We start from the raw sequence: 21675 nt of genomic DNA on the forward strand, positions 1-21675 counted from the left end.
GTAAAAATGAGATATCGGACTGTCTTTGTCTGACCGAATGAAGAGATAATGTCGAGGCTCTTCGCACGGAGACAATATAATTGTCCGTGTGAAAAGAATTGGTCTTGACCTCAGATATAGTATTTGAACCTTACGAAAAATATTTCTCAACAGGAGTATCGTACTGCGTGGCCGCTTTGGTAAAATAATCAGCGTGCGCTATAGCTGGAATGACACACAGATCTACATGTATATACTTTGAAAAATATATATGTAGATTACGTGAGCCGCAAATGGAGTTTAGCAGTTTCATAAAAGAGGCTGCTGTATACTGGGTTTTCTCTAAAGCTGTATTCGTCTGTACAATACATTTTAATACCAAGAGGTAGGAAAACAGCTCTCACAATGACTAAACTTAAAGAGCTGACAGACAACTGACAAAAGCAACACTTCCGAAAAATCAATATTTCAAATGATCAAAGGCTGGTTCACACTATATCACAGTATGTCGGGGTTGTCCTCTCGGCGAGTATTCGTTGACAATGTGCACCGTAAACCGATGACATCGCCAAGGCAGCACGGATACGTCAGGAAAACATTGCTACTGTCAAACTTTTCTGATATTTCTGGGCAATGTGCACCACTTTGGCGATGGTGAATGGTCGTCACGGATCGCTTGATCTATATTTCCTTTCATGACCGTTGCTGCAAGACTAGCATCTCATCATTTCCATGACTACATTCTGATACAATTGTATAATGAGAACGCTATGCGGTAGACTATTCATTGATGTAATCGTGGATGGGTTTGTAATAATGTGAACTCTGTTACACGAACACGGACATACACGATATAGTATGAGTCAGGATTGATTTGTTACATGAATCCATTCAGAAGAACATTCTCAGCGAAAAAAGCTGATAATAAGAATTGATTTTACTGAAAATAGCTCAGTTAAATTCACAAACCCCTTCTCCAATCAAGAACTCACCATCCTTCATGTGCTATTTCTTCTTATATTTCTGAGCAGCTTCATGTTTATCAAATAAAGGAGTGAATAACTTGACAGAGGATAATTAGAGTGGCAAATACTTTTAGCCAATTAAACTCAAGGTTTGTTTGTCCCTGACCAATCCGGATTAGGCATGCAAGAACCGTGTTCAGTTTCAAAATTTTCAGCTTCAGTCTCAGTGATGCAATTCCAAACAGACATCTTTCAAGACCAATAACTTTTACTTAGAGCTATCTGTAGAACACTGTAGGGATGCTTGCTACACACCAATCAAAAACATATGTAATCAGTAAATGTGGGAGTTTTCCAACCTTCGCCAGAAGCAATATAAGTATCTATCATAATTTGAGCTCCATTGAAGAAGTCTCCAAACTGAGCTTCCCAGATTGTGAGACACTTGGGTGACTCGATGGAGAATCCATACTCAAAGCCAAGCACAGCCTCCTCTGACAGAATGCTATTGCATACCTGCAAGTGCACCAACCTGGACTAAACTCTATTTCCTTATTTAACAACAAAATACACTCGAAATTCAAGTACACTTCTGCAACAAATAAATAAACATTTTATTTGCTTATGTTTAACTTTCTATCGGATGTAAAATACAAGAGTTCATTTGAAGTGATATGCTCTTTACCAACCGTACTAACACTAATTGCTTGGCAGTAAGTAACTAACTACTAACTCGTAATAGTATTCAGTTTTCTGAAAGCATTGCACAATAATGCACTAATAAATAATAATGCAGCAATAGGCAATAATATAACCAACAAAACATCAATAACAAATAATATTAAAGCAATATAAATAATCTAAAAATATGTATCAACACAAAGACCAGCTGGTACTTAACCAAAAGATAATACAACCAACTGATAAGAATACAAACACCTTCACAAACCTTGGCATAATTTCTGCTAGGAAATGATTTTTCAGTGCAAAGAACAGGTTTGTAACACATTTATTGCTTTAAGATAGCAACTTGAAGAATGTGCTTCAAAAATTATGTCATCTATTGCAGAAATTTCCAAACCAAACTCTAATCTATTATATTCGGTGTGGTTTCAAGTGAGACGTGTCACCACGGCAACCTGTCTACACTATACCATTTCAGCTCACTCTGATATATTATAAGCATTTACTAATATAAATATATGCTTATATATGTATATGTTGTGAAGGATAGAATCATGAGATTACCTCAAGGAAGTTAGACTGGCTCTCATACATGTGGTTAAGTGGAACATACATTGCGTCTGTCTCCTGGTCTACGAGCATAACATGCCTGTGACTAAATGTACCCCTTCCTACATCCTGTCCACTTATCCGCACATCGTAACCTGTAATTGTATGTAGTCCGTCTGTAGCCATATATAAGTCACGTAAAACAATATGCAGACGGTCTGTCATCACCGTAAACAACCGGCTTTAACATGCACAAAAGTAAAGGCAATATACAAGCAGCCTGCAATAATACCTAGGAAACCTGTAACAATATGTGGGCAACCTGCAATAATATTTAGGTAACCTGTAACAATATGTGGGCAACCTGCAATAATATTTAGGTAACCTGTAACAATATGGAGATAACCTGCAATAATACTTAGGAAACCTGTAACAATATGTGGGCAACCTGCAATAATACTTAGGTAACCTGTAACAATATGTGGGCAACCTGCAATAATACTTAGGTAACCTGTAACAATATGTAGATAACTTGCAATAATACTCACAAAACCTGTAACAATATGTAGATAACCTGCAATAATACTTAGGAAACCTGTAACAATATGTGGGCAATCTGCAATTATACTTAGGAAACCTGTAGCAACATGTGGGCAACTTGCAATAATACTTACGAAACCTGTAACAATATGTGGGCAACCTGCAATAATACTTAGGTAACCTGTGACAATATGTGGGCAACCTGCAATAATACTTACGAAACCTGTAACAACATGTGGGCAACCTGCAATAATACTTAGGAAACCTGTGGCAACATGTGGGCAACCTGCAATAATACTTACGAAACCTGTAAAAATATGTGGGCAACCTGCAATAATACTTACGAAACCTGTAACAATATGTGGGCAACCTGCAATAATACTTAGGTAACCTATCGCAAAATGAAGGTAGTTGGCAGCAATATGGAGGGAAGCTGCAGCATTATATAGATAATATGTAATGATATCTGGGCAACTAAAATATTTTTCAAAACCAGCAACAGCATTTAGGCTGGCTGTAACAGTATGTAGACAGGCTGTAACAGTATGTAGACAGGCAGTAACAGTATGTAGACAGGCTGTAACAATGTATTACAACAATGCCTAAGTAATCTGTAACCGTACTCAGATAGCCTGAGACATTATGCAACTTGAACAATTTGTTTCTAACTTTCAGCAATATATAACATACATAGGTAACATGAAACAATAAGTAGGTAAGTAACCCGTAACAAAATGTGGAAACCTGTAGCTATGAGTAAGTAGCCTGCAACTGTATATTTATGTCCTGTGATATAGTTAAGCATCATATAATAACATCCAGAGACTGTGTAATGAGTCTTATAGAAATGTCTGATGGTGGTGGGCAGTAAGAGTGCCCAACCTTACATTAACACGAGCTATACTAATAGGTCAACAGGCTACCGTAGTGGTAAGCTCATACCCGCCGTGGATGAATGTGACTAATTATTAAAAAAACAAAAATACAAAGTTTTTTATATAAAAGTTGAAAAGAACAATGAAGAAGTTGTGTAAGACTATGACTACCGTGGATCACGATATGAGATAATAAAATAAAGATCTGTGTAGAAACTTGCCAAAATGATTAGCAACATCTTCAAAGCGATGTTACACATCGTTACTCAGCAAACCAAAGACATCTTCAAAGCGATGTTACACATCGTTACTCAGCAAACCAAAGACATCTTCAAAGCGATGTTACACATCGTTACTCAGCAAACCAAAGACATCTTCAAAGCGATGTTACACATCGTTACTCAGCAAACCAAAGACATCTTCAAAGAGATGTTACACATCGTTACTCAGCAAACCAAAGACATCTTCAAAGAGATGTTACACATCGTTACTCAGCAAACCAAAGACATCTTCAAAGAGATGTTACACATCGTTACTCAGCAAACCAAAGACATCTTCAAAGATGAACTTACACCAAGTTTTAGTAATTTTTGTGTAGTTTTTGTGATTGTTTTCGATGTTTAAGGTGTTCAGACCATTAGGATGTTTCGAGATTAAAATTGACAAAACTTGATCGCTATTAAAACAGTCAGAGCAAGCGAAAGTGTGATTACGACATCTGTAATTGCAAACAAACCAACAGAATAAAGACGCGTAATGTTTCAACTTGAACACAATAGCCGTTACCAACTATAGCAACTAGTAATGTTCAGTGATGTAGTACTAACCTCTTTTTAACCATAACTGTAAAGTTGAGATAAGTAGATGTAGGCGACCAAGAGTTGCAACGCGACTCCACTACGTGGCGGTTGAAACAGCTGGGGGCGCTGTAAGCCCCCCAGTGGGGTCCGGGGTGAAGCCCCGGTTGCCAAAGCCTACAGGGCTTTAAAATCATGTATATACACGTAATATGAGAAATGAGCACATCTGTAGTAATAAATAAGTTGAGAAAATAATAAAAATTTGATATTTGAATTTGATATTGAATGGCCATTGAATGTCGACTATAATGACATTAGTGTACTTGAATCAATGAAATAGAGCTATAATTTACTTTGAGAGTTGGCAAAATCTAAAGTTTTTTTAACCCTAACTATAGTTATACTTAAAAAACACAAATTTTCTAACCATAACTTAGTTAGGGAGAGTTAGGGTAGCACTACATCACTAGTGATGTCATTTCACAAGTGTTTTTCTTCAAAGTGTTTTAATTGCGATCAAGTTTTGTCGATTTTAATCTTGAAACATCCTGGCAATCAGATCACCTCAAGCATCGATAACAATCTTGAAAGACAGAAAAATGCTGATATTTTCAGAAAAAATCTAATAAAATTTTACATAAGTTCATCTTTAATCTTTTGAGTTTAGCAGAAAAAATTGAGCAAAAGATCTCGATGTTCTAGCAGTTCCCTTGACATACCCTGGCTAAGTACGCTGCCAAACGCCAGTGATTCAGCTGTCGCCCAATCAAAAGGAAGGTTTTCCTGAGTCCTGTCTAACCTCCTTTGTATATGAGTTTTCTGCAGTGTCGGGTGAACTAGCTAAAATAGAAGAAAACCAACTATTAGCCAACAAAATTAAACTGCTGACTTATTCCCTGATAAATTGCCAACTGAGGAGCATAGAAATCCCGTCGGCTAGGTGCTCAAACAGTAATAGCAATTTAATAATTGTGAGCTCTCAAAAATGACAGTCAACCACCTATCAGCCGATGTTTACCTCATGTCAACTACTGTCAATCACTGCTCAATATACCGATGAGCAAACTTCAGCCACTGTCAACCACCTGCCAATCACTGTCAACCAACAATCAAACATTGTCAGTTACAATCTAGCGTAAAACAGATAGACACAGATACCAGTAGTTATAAACAGGAATCACAACGACGCAGACTTGCACCGTTGTGCAAAAGTTTCTGATTGGTGTAGGTGATGCTAAAGCATATTTTGTACATCTCTGACATTTGTAGCCAGTTTGAGGTCTGGAATAAAAAAGAGAAGGTAATAGAGAGAGCCATTTTTATGTTCAGTTTCATCTCAGTGACTAACAGGTTAGATGATTGTCAATCTACCGCACCATGTAAACCTTGGCTTTGACATGCTCCATAGAATATCAGACTAAATTCATATAATTACAAACCTAATACTGTTGATTTCTATTAAGCTAAGGTTAATAGCACAGCCAATAGACAAACAAAATGTGGCTGACTGACTGGCATAACTGAGACAAAAAAGGGCTGTGTTCATATTTCAAGAGCGGCTAAGGTAGGAAATTACGCTGTTTTTGTAATCTTACAACAAGTTTTATATAAACAAAACACAAATTAAGGTAATACTAAACGATGCTGACGTCTGAGCTACGATGATAGAGATACACCCACGGGCTAGCCGGTTCACTCACTCAAGGATTTTCGCCACGCACATACAAAACAAAAACAACAAGGTAGACCCACTTTTCCCGGTCTTCCGCATGCATATTCAAAAATACTAACAGATGTCAATTCAACCGGCCAAACACAACCTACAACTTGGTGAGCAACCTATTAATGTATCCGAATATCTCATATAAAATAGGCCAACCAAGTTGCATAATGGTTAATACCCCTCTTTTTTCTGGAAATATACCTGCCCACGACTTTTGGCCAAGAATAACCAGGGTTCATCATACACCAAAATGTCTCTTACGGGTTCCGGAGGTAGCCCGTTCTGTTTATTAAGTTCGGGCATCCATATAAACACCCTGTCCCGAATAGAGGCCAAAATGTAAGCTAATCACAACACCATACGATACCTACGCGCTAGTTGTGTAGTTCATTTACGCGGTCATGATTTATTCAACACATGAATTTGATTGGCTTAAAAACAGTTTAAGTTTCGATACGGGGACAATGGACCCACCCGATAATGTTAAATAACGGACTACCTCCGGAACCCGTAAGAGACATTTGGTGTATGATGAACCCTGGTTATTCTTGCCAAAAATCGCGGGCAGGTATATTTCCAAAGAAAAAATGGGTATTAATCATTATGCAACTTCGTTGGCCTATTTTATATGAGATATTCGGATACATTCATAGGTTGCTCACCAAATTGTAGGTTGTGCTTGGTCGGTTGAATTGACATCTGTTAGTATTTTTGAATATTCGTTCAGAAGACTGCGAAAAGTGGGTCTACCCTGTTGTTTTTGTTTTGTATGTGCGTGGCGAAAATCCTTGAGTGCCTGACTTGGCTAGCCCGTGGATACACCACATAGCGTATTTCAAATATATAGTATTATTATATTAATTATGTAATACATTATATTATATTATTAACATAATATATTATATTTATATATTAATATATATATTCCTGAAAGATTAGAAGCAATAAGAATGCACTAATTATTTTTGCAGCAGGTTTCCTTTTCCTGACATATACGTATATTAGACTATCTTAAACAAAGTTTTACAAAATCTTCATAGAAAAAAACGACGTGATACTACGTGATGCATGGTCCATATCAAGTTACTTTTGTTAGGTAATAAGGCAGTTGAGTACATCTTAATTATAAGGGTATTAGGAATTAGAAAGATTGCTTTCAATGAGATTCGAACTTGCAACTTGCAGCTTGGTAGACCGACACTCTACAACCTGGGCCAATCGACCTCCTAGCATCAACTTTTAATTACGCAGCTAGTTGTTACACCCAATGATATCTCACAGCACACTAGACTGCTAGTAACTATAACAACAGAAATCCACGCTTGCCGTAGACCAGTTCTACTGCTTGTATGCACCAGTGATGAATGATCAGATATTACTCCACGAGGATACAACTTCTGATTAAAGTAACCCTGTCTGTCCTATAGTGAGTTTCACTAACTGCATAGAATGTCTTTGCCACATTCCCTTTATTATAGCTTATAAACTACCAGACACTGGAGTGTAGAGCAAAACAAAACTAAATTGCAAACAACTTACAAAATCATCAGGAATGGAAACAGACTTTGCCGCTATATATCTGAGGAGATCAACACTGACTCCAGTGTCCCAGGTGCTTCTATCAGCAGACGGCTGCACCAGTCCACTCCACTGCTTCTCCAGATGCCTGGCCTGCATTGCATGTATCTCAGTATTTTATATTTACGTAATACTATTATTATATTATCTCAGTATTATATATATAATACTCAGGAATATATATATCGATAATATATAAATACAGGTATAAATATATTCGACAGTATATATAAATATCTATATTATATCTCACTCAAGTATTATACTACTATATCTATACGTTGGTAGGAATGATAAAGAGAAAGGACAACTCCTAACTATTATAACTAATCCATTCCTTCATTTGTACATTTATATATTTCTGGCCAGTTCTAATAGAAAATTATAATAGAAAAAATATTCCATACCACAGATTTTTATTTTTTCAGGCACCGATAACTAGAGTTGCCCCCATTTTGGTATCGGAATCGGTATCGGTGCCAATATGGGTGTCAAGTATCTGAATCGGTATCGGCCAATCTTTTCTTAAAAAATCTGAAACGTCAGATAATTTTTACAGATCAACCATTTAGCAGAAAACAGTATTTTAGCCTGCTACACCAATAAAAACCATCAGCTGCAAGTTCCTTACTTTTACCTAATGAATTCTGAGCCTGCCACACAATTTATTTCATGTCTATAGCCTGGTCAACATCAACACAGCTGAGGAACATTTTTGCTTTAGTCAGGACGTAATCACAAAGTGTGGTATTTCCCAATTACAGCGATAAGATTTATTGCAGCTAATCACGAACAAGATAACAAAGATGGGAAACAAGAATGCAGTGTAATATTTCCATTTACTAGCATTACGAAAGTAATTTAGGCAGTCGATGCATAAAGTTATCTATCACTCTCTTGATCCTGACGATATAATGTATCGTTTGTATCACACAAAATGCGGTAACCCCAGTAGCTTATTGGTATATAGTCTGTCCTCCATCATCTATAGCAAGTGAGTCCCTCTTCAGTACGACTGGCTACATTAATAGTGATAGAAGATAAAGACGTCTCACTGAGAGAATTGAATCACTAATAGTAATTAAAAGAAACATTGATTTGCTCTAAACTTGTACAGGTGCAGCAGTTCGTTCAGCAATAGAAGAGAGACTTCATTATCACAGAGAGAGCTGTATCACTAACAATAATTACTATTATTAATTATAAATTACAAGAAACATGGACTGTTTTGCTACTACATGCACGGTATGCCAGTATGTGAATATATATTTTTTCATAAATACAAACAAATAACTGCATTAATATTTATATTTTCTTTGCATTATATTTATATTTGCATAATAAAACTAACAATTATCTATGCAACACAAAAGATCTGAATCGGATCATTTTTCAATAAGAATCAGTATATCGGATCGGTATCTGAATCGGCTGATGAATTTAGAATCGGGGCATCTCTACTGATAACAATGACTCTATATTTAGCAACAGTTTTCAAAAAGTTATACATCTATGATAGTTTAAACTATAGGCTGCAATTCATCATAAAACAAGAATGATGCACTATAATCTTCAACTAGCAGTCACTACTGTGATAACATAAAATCTTGACTCAATATCAAAATGAAACTAAAAGACTAAAACCCAAAAAGCAATCTATTTGCATGACTCTTTCTAAGCCCTTAGCAATAGTTAGCTATGTAAAACGAGGAATTTTCTCATAGTAACATTACTGCAAGTAATTCCACCAATATTACACACAAGATCCCTTTTCTATAAATTTGCTATCCTGTTATTTGCCTGATTGTCTGGTTTGATGATTAAAAAATGAAATCTAAAAACATATGCGGTGTTTGAAACTAGCGTGACAAGCGAATGGGTAAGTGTGACGTGACAACTCCAAAATATGTTATTGACGAAGTATTTCCATCATTGTAGGTTGAACCCACTTTCAAGTTTGTGTTATATAGAAACCAGGAAATAGACAACAGCAAGGAAGATTACCTAATCAAATATGAAAGGAACAACATACGGTGGGTTGATGGGTCTCTAAGAGGTCATGCTGTTTATTAAGGTAGTCTTTCCATGTGGCTTCAGCCTTATCCACTTCCTCCTTAGAGCAGACGCCTTCTGCCTGGTTAGTTAGAAGAAACCACTATGTTATAGTGTGTCTAACTGTGTGATGCCTTACACCATATTTTAATAACCCAGCACTGGATGTTCATTGTACATCTAGTAATCCATATTCAGTGGCAGAATATGGTACTAATAATAGGGTGCAGTAATTGATCACATATAATTATTAATAATTGATCATAATTGATTATTGATAATTGCTCACAATTATTAGTTTAAAACGGTATTTAATTAATTATAAAATATTATCTATATGTATTATATATGTATTATTTATATATGTATCTATATGTATCTATATATGCAAATCTATATAAAGTATTAGATTAATATGGTTTAGTTGATCATTGCAACTTATTATTACATTTATTACTTTTAATTTATATATACTATAGAAAATAATATCTATAATTAGTTGTATTGTATCCTCTGTTTCATGTACTACAATAATAACACAATAATAGCTGCAGATGGGCTGAATCAGTCAGTCTTTACCGAGTTTAACAACACTAAATGTAGGTTCTTTTTGAGTAATCAACTGAATACTATAAGATATTAAGTGATATATCCAATGGCGCTAGCAAATGGTTTACAATATTCTACAGATGACAAGGCAGAAAACATAGCTGCATGGAAGTCAATGATAGAGCCATAAGATAGTCATTGTCAAAACGACTGACTGCGAGAGAGAAGGGAGAGAAAGGGAGGGAAGGAGAGGGAGAGAGAAGTAGAGGGAGAGAGAAGGAGAGGGAGAGAGAAGGAGAGGGAGAGATATATATATATATATATATATATATATATACATGTATATATATATAGACAGATTGCATGTTTATGCCAACTAACAAAAAATGCACCAATTACCACTTGTTAAACTGACCGGAGCAGCTGAATATCATAACTATACAACTGAAATTAAAACTGGACATTTAAAACCTAAAAAGTCAAGAGAAGACAACTTACTATAATATCGGTAGCATATCTATCAGGTAAAGGTGAAATGGCATCAATCACCTTGTACATGGTAGGCTGAGTAAACGACGGATTGTCCAACTCGTTATGACCATACCTTACAAACAATTCAATAAATAAAAGCAGACTACAAAATATACTGCAATCCGAAATATATTAATCACAGGGATATGCACCTCTTCTGACTATGTTGATAAAAACTTCAACAAGACAAATACTCTGTAAACTAGGTTAAATGCTCAAATTCACATCTATGGTATCACAGACTCAGAACTAACCCATAACCAGAAAGTTCTATAAAAGACTTGATGATTAAAAGCAAAGTAATAACTCCAATTTAAATTAAATTGATCAGGCGATGCACGGTGAACTGAAACTTTACAAAATATTTCACGAATCCGACTGAATGTGAGGTAAGTTGTCCACCCCACCTTAGCCACCAATATGCTCACCTTCTATAACACATCATGTCTATCATAACATCCTTGGCCCACGTGTTCCTATAAGAAACAGCAACCATAGCAGCCTTCATCACAGCCTCTGGATCTTCTCCGTTCACTCGTATGATTGGAATTGCGTTCATCTTGCTGACGCAGCTCGAGTACGCCGATGTCCTACAGAGAAAACAATTAACCAGCTCACTTTTTTGTACAAATAATCAGGGGAAATAATCAAAAGTTTTAAGTACTTTAATTAAAATGACAATCAAAAAAGATCTTTTTATCAACATCTTTATTAGTCAACTAGCCAATTTCCAGGCGTTGCACGGGTATTAAAAAAATGGCTTATAAACAGTGACAGGTAATGTAGTTGCCTGCAACTTGCCATTAGCCCGGCACATTGCTGATAGCTAATTTGAGTAAGCTAGTAAGGTAACTTACAAATAATAGCTGTGAGAACAAGCTTTAGTGTCGTTGCATAACGCAGAGTGCTATGCGTATTTTAACCCAGATAACGAATCATATCGCCCTATGAACTCAATGCACCTCGTGTAGCTGAATTATTTAGGTAATAGCCTGGAGAACAAGAGGTCCCAAGATCGAGTCTTTTGCGACACGGATTTGTCATTGCTAGATACTAACAGCTATAGACGGACAGACCGAATCACAGACAACAAACTTTGAGATTTATATATAGATAAACAAACAGCACATGGCACAAGAGAAAGTACTACAACAAGCCTGGTTTCAACCCATCTAATACTAGTATCAACCAAGGACTGCTAGCCTCTATAAATCAAAATGCTAATGTATAATGCACAATGCTATCTGTGTGAGCAGCCCCTCAAATAATCAGGTTGATGCCTGCTTCACGCAGGCAGACGCTGAGCTTGTTTTTAATAGCAATGTTGCTCAGTGATCTTAGCTGGACATGTTAGAGTCCAGTGGCAAGGGAACCTTTATGACTGGAGATCCAACCTTGAACTTCTCTTTGCTCAATTTTAGAGAGAAATTTAATGTTGGATGTCATGCCCCTCACCACCAGTGGACTTTTTGGGAATTGAACCCCATCCTGTTGATCATAGATCAGAATTCTAGACCAGTAGACCATGACTGTTCCCCAGCATACAGCAGCTATAAGCAGCTATAATCAGCCATATAGCTATACATGTACATAGAAATAAACAGAATTAGAGCGCTTATCTCATGACCGCGAATAAAGCTTATTTCTCCAAGTCATTTCTTGAGTTTACTAGGCAACAAAACAGTCACTAAATTTTTCACCATAAAAAACCCTGTACCTCCTGTACGTCTCTTGTTTCCTTCTACTGTTGAGATAAAAAAACATCTCATATAAATTGACAAAAGTGCCTACCTGCCTCGCTCAGCCTCAGTGGTGAAACCAAGTTGATTATTTACGATGACATGAATGCTGCCCCCAACATTGTAATGAGGAACGCCGCTAATGGCCAGTGTCTCCTGCAGTACACCCTACATAACAAAGAGGTGGTTAGGGTAGACACTGACTTCACACATTTGAAACTGACAGCATGTCTACGTCTCTTCAACCAGGACATGGTCAGGTTTTCAAGGTCCGAGTCAGTAAGGTTCTGAACTGCTTCATCTATATATAATTTGTCTGTCCGTTTGTCTTCTATAGAAACTAACTTCTAATTAAATGATCTGTAGAAAATTGTACGTGGTTTTCTTTGATACTCATCCAGGTTTTACGCGCAAAAAAATTTGTGGTCACCACCAAGGGGCGTCAAGGCCAAAAAAGACATTTTGGCGAATGAACACAACGCTAAATACAATCTTATAATCAGATGACTAAAATGTTGACCAATATGGAGTTCGAACCCATGACCTTCTGTTTATTAGACTAAAGAGCTGACCAACTGAGCTAATCAACCACCTTCTAAAGTTTCAGACTGAATGTCATAATCAGAGATAGACTTCTTATTTATATGTTTGTTGTGTTCATTTGTTTGAAAAGAACTGGAATAAACAAATGAAAATTGGAAAATGAAGTTGTATTTCTCACCCGGGCAATGCCAGATTTGCCTGCTTACACAATTCAAAAAGTGACAACTTTATGTAAGAATAATACAATATATAGTGTAATATGGTATATGACAATATGAAAATTAACATATATGAGTAATAAGGCATATGACAATATAATAACGACACGCATGGGTAATATGATAATATACTAGTTGACACAATCATACATAACATAAACAATATAAAGAGATGCATAAATCTTTTGCTAAAATCCTTGGAAACCAAAAGTGACAAAATTGAAGCTACAAAGTTAGTTATCTGCTGAAGAGAAAATGGCAGTCCATGTTTCTGTCAGGAGATGAACCGTGGTTGAAATTTATATTAATTTAGTTTATAGGGAAATTACATGATGTGTTCACATAATCGTACTCAGCGAACTTGCAAACTACATGATGTTTACAGTACGTACTAGTTTGGACCAAACTACGTAAAGACGCTAAACATCAAGAAAATACGACTTTGTTATAATCTGTTCTTTAACTCTAGAGTGATATCAAGACAATTATTAGTTCCGTATTATATTAATTCTAAGGAGCAATTGTCTACTTGATGTTTAATTTACTTGCATCTTCATAAACTAACAAACTACTACAATTGTTGTACATAGAGCGTACAGACGTGTTAGCAAATGAAGAAGACAAGACCATAGAGTTATCTCCCCCTAGAGTGATAACTACACGAGTGTTTCCGGTGCCAACAAGGAGCGTTTAGGCCATGCCCCTTTTTTGTGCTAGTCAGTCGTAGTGATTGACTAGATCAATAACATCAGCCATGAGAAGGGTTAAACAAGTATCATGAATTTCCAGTTAAGATAGTAATTAATGCTCATATTAAAGAAATGATGATTATAGTTTATTACTCTAATATATGCTTATTATTTAAAGCAATTCAATACCTACCAGGGATCGCTAAACATATTATGGAAATGTTTACTTTTTCATATCCATTTCCATCAATGATATACAGCCCCCCACAGCCCCATACAGCAATGATATACAGCCTCCCTGTATATCATTGTTTCCATAAACATAAATATTTCCATAATTTTAGGGAAATGGATATGGAAATTTTATTTTAGAAATATAGAAATGTTATTGAAATGGAAATAATATGGAAATGTTATTGAAATGGAAATAATATGGAAATGTTATGGAAATAATATAGAATTGAAGTAGGGAAATGTTATAGAAATGGAAATGAATTATGGAAATGATATAGAAATACTATGGAAAAGAAGAAGGGAAATGTTATGGAAATAGAAATAATATGGAAATGAATTATGGAAATGTTATGGAAATGGAATTAATATGGAAATGAATTATGGAAATTTTATGGAAATAATATAGAAATGAATTATGGAAATGTTATGGAAATGGAAATAATATAGAAATGAAGTAAGGAAATGTTATGGAAATGGAATTAATATGAAAACAAATTATGGAAATTTTATGGAAATGGAAATTGTGACATACACGTAATCCCTGATACCTACATGACTTGCAAAGGCACTGAATAGATAGTGTTAAGTAAGTGAGTTAATGCAATCAGTTACTAATAGATAAGATAAATAGTCATACTGGGGTTGTATTACATTAGTGTGATGGGAAGCTAGTCGACTGCCATCAACTACCTATAGCTGTACTACCCGAGTTGCCCGAGTAATAATAAAGTCTTTGGACAGAAAATTTATTTTTATATAACATTTACCATTCTAACTTTTAAACTTCATATAATGAAAAAATATTTTTAAGCAGTTCAAATGAATTAAGAGGAAAAAGAAAACAACCGTAAAGGTTTCAAGCTTTTTTAAAAAACTACAACTTTTAAATTTCATATCATAAAAGAAGTGTTTTGTTGAAATAAATTAGGAAAAAAAACTGTAAATGTGTTTAAATGTAAAATAATTAGCAAGTAATGGCTAAATATAATCTGTTTAGCTATGATTACAATAAAAAATTATTTAATAAATAAAGTAATAAGAAAGCCTATTTTATTTTTAAATAATTATAATTTAGTATAATTAAGTATAATTTATTTTTATCTAACATATAACAACATTTGCCACTCTTTCAAGCTTTTCGCTTGCTTACATCAAGCAAAGATGTCTACTAACTAGTGGACATATTTGCTTCAAGCTAGTCTATGTATTTGATTGATATGTATTGAAATCTAATATTACATGCAAGGACTGTTTGTGGACTGTGGGTCAATGAATCACTCTATCACCATACAATGTCAATACTTTCAGTTGATGGCAGTCGATTAGCTTCCCATCACACAAATGTAATACAACCCCAGTATGACTATCTATCTTATCTATGAGTAACCAATGATATACAGCCCCCTATGTGTGGGGGCTGTATATCATTGGAGTAACTGATTGCATTAACTCACTTACTTAACACTATCTATTCAGTGCCTTTGCAATGCATGTAGGTATTGAATTGCTTTAAATAATAAGCACATATTAGAGTGATAAACTATAATCATCATTTCTTTAATATGAGCAATAATTACTATCTTAACTGTGGAAATTCATGATCATTCTCATGGCTGATGTTATCGTTCTGTCAATTACTACGACTGACTAGCACAAAAAAGGGGCGTGGCCTAAACGCTCCTAGTTGGCACCGGAAACGCTCGTGTTGTTGAATGCACAGTTATCACTCTAGGGGGAGATTACTCTATGGACAAGACACCTACCTGGCCAGAAAAGGCGGCATCTCCATGAACTTGTACACAAAGGGTTTTATGACTTAATCCACCGTCATTGTCAGAACAGTAATCCCCGTCATTGGCCAGCCTTTGCTTAGCCCGAGTTTTACCGACTGCTACAGGATTTGCTGCCTGCAATAGCAAACTTTATGTAATGGCTGATCTGTGCGCTACAGGAAGAAACAAGACAATAAACAAGAAGTGGATTTTAAAGAAATAACTATTATCTAACCTAATAATTAGCTGGCTTTTAAAAAGGGCGGCAATGTAGAGGAAGGGTACAGAGTGAAGCAAAAGATAAAAGGTGAGGGAATGTGATGAGAGTGACAGAGAATAAGGTGACAGAGAATAAGGTGAGATAGAATAAGGTGAGATAGAATAAGGTGAGATAGAATAAGGTGAGAGAGAGAATAGGGTGAAAGAGAATAGGGTGAAAGAGAATAAGGTGAGAGAGAATAAGGTGAGAGAGAATTAGGTGAGAGAGAATTAGGTGAGAGAGAATAGGGTGAAAGCGAATAGGGTGAAAGAGAATAGGGTGAAAGAGAATAGGGTGAAAGAGAATAGGGTGAGAGAGAATTGGGTGTGAGAAAATAAGGTGAGAGAGACTAGGGTGAAAGAGAATAGGGTGAAAAAGAATAGGGTGAGAGGGAATAGGGTGAGAGAGAATAGGGTGAGAGAAAATAGGGTAAGAGAGAATAGGGTGAGAGAGAATAGGGTGAGAGAGAATAGGGTGAGAGAAAATAGGGTAAGAGAGAATAGGGTGAAAGAGAATACAGTGAGAGAGATTAAGGTGAGAGAGACTAAGGTGAGAGAGACTAAGGTGAGAGAGACTAAGGTGAGAGAGACTAAGGTGAGAGAGACTAAGGTGAGAGAGACTAAGGTGAGAGAGAATAAGGTGAGAGAGAATAAGGTGAGAGAGAATAAGGTGAGAGAGGAGTGAGAGAAGGAGAAGAGGATTCAGAAGGAAAAAAGGGTTACAAGCAAACATAAACTCAGCAAGTATAAAAGCTTCTCAGATAGCTAATAGCTAAAGTCTGAGTATTCTCTTTCATTGTTTTCATTGGGTGCTCGAAATACCAAAAATTAGCCTAAATCCAAAATAACTCTATTTCATGTCAACATATATATCTCTTCCTCAACATGAATAAATAGCAACTGATTGTAGTATCTATTGATGACTAGCTGAGTGAAGCTGCTACACAAACCTCTAAATGTGACGGGTTGGGAATCATGCTAACATACAGGTTGCCTTCATTGTAACGTAGCGTAACGCTATTACCTGGAATACAAAGAAAAACACACACAGAATATAGACAGACAGTACACTTGATAAATACAGCAAATCAAAAGTTCTTTACACAATTAATCATAAACAGTAGGGACAATTTGACTGATTTAACAAATAGAAGTACGGACAAATCGCATAAAAAACACAGACTTTTTAATATTGTTACGCTAAAAGTGAGAGCGATTTTTAGCAAACAAGTCTCTTGTGTAGACATGGCAGCCATTATTTATAATGATATTCAACATAGATTGAGCTGTTCAGTAAACCTCGGACTAGGAAGATGTAAGTAGAAAAGAGACACAAAACATCCTGACCTGAACAGCTCACTAAGCAAACGTCAACCGCATACAACTAAAGAGTGGTACGCTTTGCGTCTCTAATGGAAGAATCGGCGTTGAACCAGTTTGTAACACAAATATTAAAGTATAGAGTAAAGAAAAAGTTAGACATAAATCTTTACTATAATAAGAGCCGTGTCCATCCGCCCGTCTCTCGAGAGCCACAGTTGGAAGTTAGGAAAAAGAATGCATCATACGAGATTCGAACTCAGATTTATTAAGTATGGAGAGAAGGTAGATTTATATGCAGGTGCACGTTGTCTCACGCTCTTCCCTCATATTGTACTAGTTAGAGAGCAACTTATACCAACCGCTGGTCTAATACAGATATTGAAGATGTACTTGTAAAGGCACTATTTTGGCAATTAGCTCTTACAGCAGTTTTAATACTTATATAGAAAAAGTGAAATGAGAATAAATCAGGAGATAGAGTGAAGGAATGAGGTGAGATTAAGACCATAAATGATGACTATCTACAAGGTGTCTATGCGAACATGAGAGAATACACAGATAATAACTTCCAGTTAGTAGCTTCCATTGACTAGTGTAAATTTGGGTGTCATAAGATGAGTGAAGCCCCTAACAATGGCATTGTTACGAACTAAAAATGTGAGGATAAGAGAGAGAGAGATAACCCTCGTTGGGTCAGTTATAGCTGCATTCCCTCCTTCAGTAAGAGAGGAACTAACTGGAAAGAAATAAGATTATATAATAACGCAGGTCTTAGAGATACAAATGAATACCTAAAATCGTCAGCAATAAGAAAAATTAGAGTGAGATTCAAAACAAACTTACAAAGATGTGAGAGAACATCCCCGCACCCGTCAATATTTTCAGGCCATTCTCTAAATCCTTTCATCTGTAACAGCCCCGAGCTAAGCTTAATATAGTCTATATAAATCGATGTCCTATATACATGTACAAGAAGATATATATACATGTATATATATACAGCTAGTACAATGGTACATACAGGTAGCTCACTACCATCTACATATATGTATGTATGGTGTATGTGGACGACTAGCGACACAAGGAAACAGGTGGTGAGGAAGAATTAGACTTTCCAGATAAGTTTTAATCTAAACAACTACCCCACTTATTATTATTAGTGTAGAGTTATTTTATAGCTTTAAATTTTACGTTATCTTATTCATGTTTACTCATAGAATTACTTTTGAAAATAAATGTATAATAACTAATTATACTTATTTATATAGTTATATATATAGACAGAATATGCCAACGCAATGTTTACCCTCTTTTACCTTAAATAACAAAAAAATTTTTAATTTATTTCTGGTTTGATTTTGGAGTATGAATAGCAAATATCGGGCTTACTTTCGAGCAAAAAATTGTTTTAAAAACTTTCTGGAAATTGGAAAATAAAGCTGAAGTGCCACATCTATGTCTATCTATCACATCTATATCACAATATCTACATGTATTTTATATACAGACTCGGTAGCCTTGCACATAAGCTAATACTAAAATCGGTGTAAACAGAACAACGAACCTTTCTAAACATCTCAACAGGTGGTAACTGCATTAGTGTTGACTGGAGATTGAGCCGACCTCGATGAGGCATACCGATAACTACAGTTTCAACTCCACCTGCAATGCATGTCACCAAGTCTGTCTGGACACCAAGAGATCTGTATAACTTTGTACAGAAGAACACCAAAAGAACTGTATAACTTTTTACAGAAGGACACCAAAAACAGCTGTATATCTTTGTACAGAAGGACACCAAAAACAGCTCATGCAAAAGTAAGCCTGTACCAATGTACACATCTGCACCTGCCAAGGTGCCATGAGAAGTTCTCAGTGTTACTAGCTGTACCAGAACTCACCTTCAGACCACCACTTTTACTCCAAAGAAAGACTGATGCCGTTACAAGTACAGTCACGAATGAAACTCAGTTTATCAGCACACACATTTTAACACGCTGCCTTGGCGAGAAAATCGGCTTTTAACTATTTCTATCCATATCTAACTTAAAAGGTGTAATATCTAAGAAGACAATGTGTACAACAAAAATAGATGTGAAGCGTGAGAAATTTTCATATGAAAGTCTTTTGCATACAATGATTCTAAACATCTAGTAAATGCCAAAATATAAATGAAGAGATGATAAATATCGTGAATGGTTATCAAAACCGATTCAAATGAATGTAAACCGATCGGTAAAGTTCATTTTACCTGCTACAGACTCATGAAATATTTTATTCAGTAGTGGTACGAGGGCTTGACAACCGTCCCCTCCGTAGCGCTTCACTGTCGTGAACTTTGAGGCAACAAAGTTCTCAAATACCTAAAAAAATAAGAAATCAACTTTAAAGATGTGAGCATCAACTAACCAACACAGAGCAAGAACATCTCACACAGGACTAACCAACACAGAGCAAGTACATCTCACAGAGGACTAACCAACACAGCAAGTACATCTCACACAGGACTAACCAACACAGAGCAAGTACATCTCACAGAGGACTAACCAACACAGCAAGTACATCTCACACAGGACTAACCAACATAGAGCAAGAACATCTCACACAGGACTAACCAACACAGAGCAAGTACATCTCACACAGGACTAACCAACACAGCAAGTACATCTCACACAGGACTAACCAACACAGCAAGTACATCTCACACAGGACTAACCAACACAGCAAATACATCTCACACAGGACTAACCAACACAGCAATTACATCTCACACAGGACTAACAGTTATCAAATAGATATAAGGAAGCGATGCAAATGAATTATAATGAAATGCTTAAACAACCATATGAAAAAAATTGTAGTCACTTGGTTGTTTAATAATGTATTCTATGTGAAAGGCTATGGAACAGATCACTGACTGCAGATCTACTGACTTAATAACCCGTTTACTAGTATGTATGTATGTATGTATGTATGTATGTATGTATGTATGTATGTATGTATGTATGTATGTATGTATGTATGTACACCTTTATATTGGCATTAGAAATCATCAAAATTTGTTGTTACATGCCAAAACAAACACTATTGTTATCTAAAACAAAGTAAAGCAAAAATATATATTTACTATTCTAAGAGAAGTGTCTATCTGTCCGTACATTTTTGTGAAGCCAGGGTTAGAGGTTAGGATAAAACATTGACTTCAACGAGATACCAACTCATGACATTCAGCTTGGTAGAGGGACACTCTAACAACTGTGACAATCGATCACCTTGCATTTCTGAATCATTGCGCAGCTACTTATTATCTGTACTTTATGGGCACTCGTGACGATCTCTCACGGTACACTAGAATACAACGCTACTAGTGTATATAATAGAGATATCCATATACATAGTTTTCTCTCTCAAGCGTGGCAAGAGAGAAAATGTTATTTTTAAGGCTAATTTTGGAAAACTCGTTATTCAAATCGAATTTGAGAACTTGCACCGATTTGACGTTTTACGTTATATAGAATTTCTTACATAATAGAAAGTGAAAACTTTACATAAATTCTTTATATTAAGTTAATTTTTCGTTATAGGAGCATCTACTGTACTGGTAAGTGACCATTATAGATATAACATACTGTTAACATTTGTTCAAGAGGGCGGTGCTCGTATACAACCCTTAATAAACATAACCTTGTGTCAACCCACTTTTCACCCGAACTTAAACCAAGTGTTGGAGATTTTAAGAACAATCATAGAGAATTTAAAGGTGGACTGATTTACTCGTAATGTTCACCTGAGAGTTTTTCATCAAGATGGCTGCCTCCTTCTTAGTATCCTCATCAATGTTGAGCTGAGAAATCCTTTCATATTCTCTGCAAAACCATTCCTGTTCGACAGTATCTAGCATGTGTGCCACCTCTACAGTCATGTGACCGCAGTAGAGCTCATCCAGTCTTGCTTTCAAGGCAGCCACTGAGGAAGTGCCTTCGGACAGCAGTGGGTGACCCTTTGGTAGAGCCTCTTGGACAGAGTCAAACTCGGAGAGAGCAAAGTCCTGCAGGCGTACTGGCTCATCCCTGT

General features: G+C 36.0%; 1 protein-coding gene across 1 annotated transcript in view; it reads right to left on the reverse strand.

The window, feature by feature from the left end:
• LOC137401228 (2-oxoadipate dehydrogenase complex component E1-like) overlaps positions 1 to 21675 on the reverse strand; it is a 43400-nt gene that overhangs the window by 15986 nt on the left and 5739 nt on the right. Inside the window, exons 4-17 of the mRNA XM_068087632.1 lie at positions 21389 to 21671; positions 19853 to 19964; positions 19166 to 19263; positions 18445 to 18508; positions 17229 to 17302; positions 16012 to 16155; positions 12617 to 12732; positions 11254 to 11415; positions 10793 to 10898; positions 9726 to 9827; positions 7655 to 7786; positions 5112 to 5232; positions 2193 to 2332; positions 1304 to 1460 (exon numbers count right to left, since the gene is read on the reverse strand). Coding sequence (XP_067943733.1) covers positions 1304 to 1460; positions 2193 to 2332; positions 5112 to 5232; positions 7655 to 7786; positions 9726 to 9827; positions 10793 to 10898; positions 11254 to 11415; positions 12617 to 12732; positions 16012 to 16155; positions 17229 to 17302; positions 18445 to 18508; positions 19166 to 19263; positions 19853 to 19964; positions 21389 to 21671 — 1811 coding nt within the window. The remainder of the gene's footprint in view (positions 1 to 1303; positions 1461 to 2192; positions 2333 to 5111; positions 5233 to 7654; positions 7787 to 9725; positions 9828 to 10792; positions 10899 to 11253; positions 11416 to 12616; positions 12733 to 16011; positions 16156 to 17228; positions 17303 to 18444; positions 18509 to 19165; positions 19264 to 19852; positions 19965 to 21388; positions 21672 to 21675) is intronic.

This window comes from Watersipora subatra, chromosome 7 (assembly GCF_963576615.1).
Source record: "Watersipora subatra chromosome 7, tzWatSuba1.1, whole genome shotgun sequence".
In the NCBI taxonomy this organism is placed as follows: Eukaryota; Metazoa; Bryozoa; class Gymnolaemata; order Cheilostomatida; family Watersiporidae; genus Watersipora; species Watersipora subatra.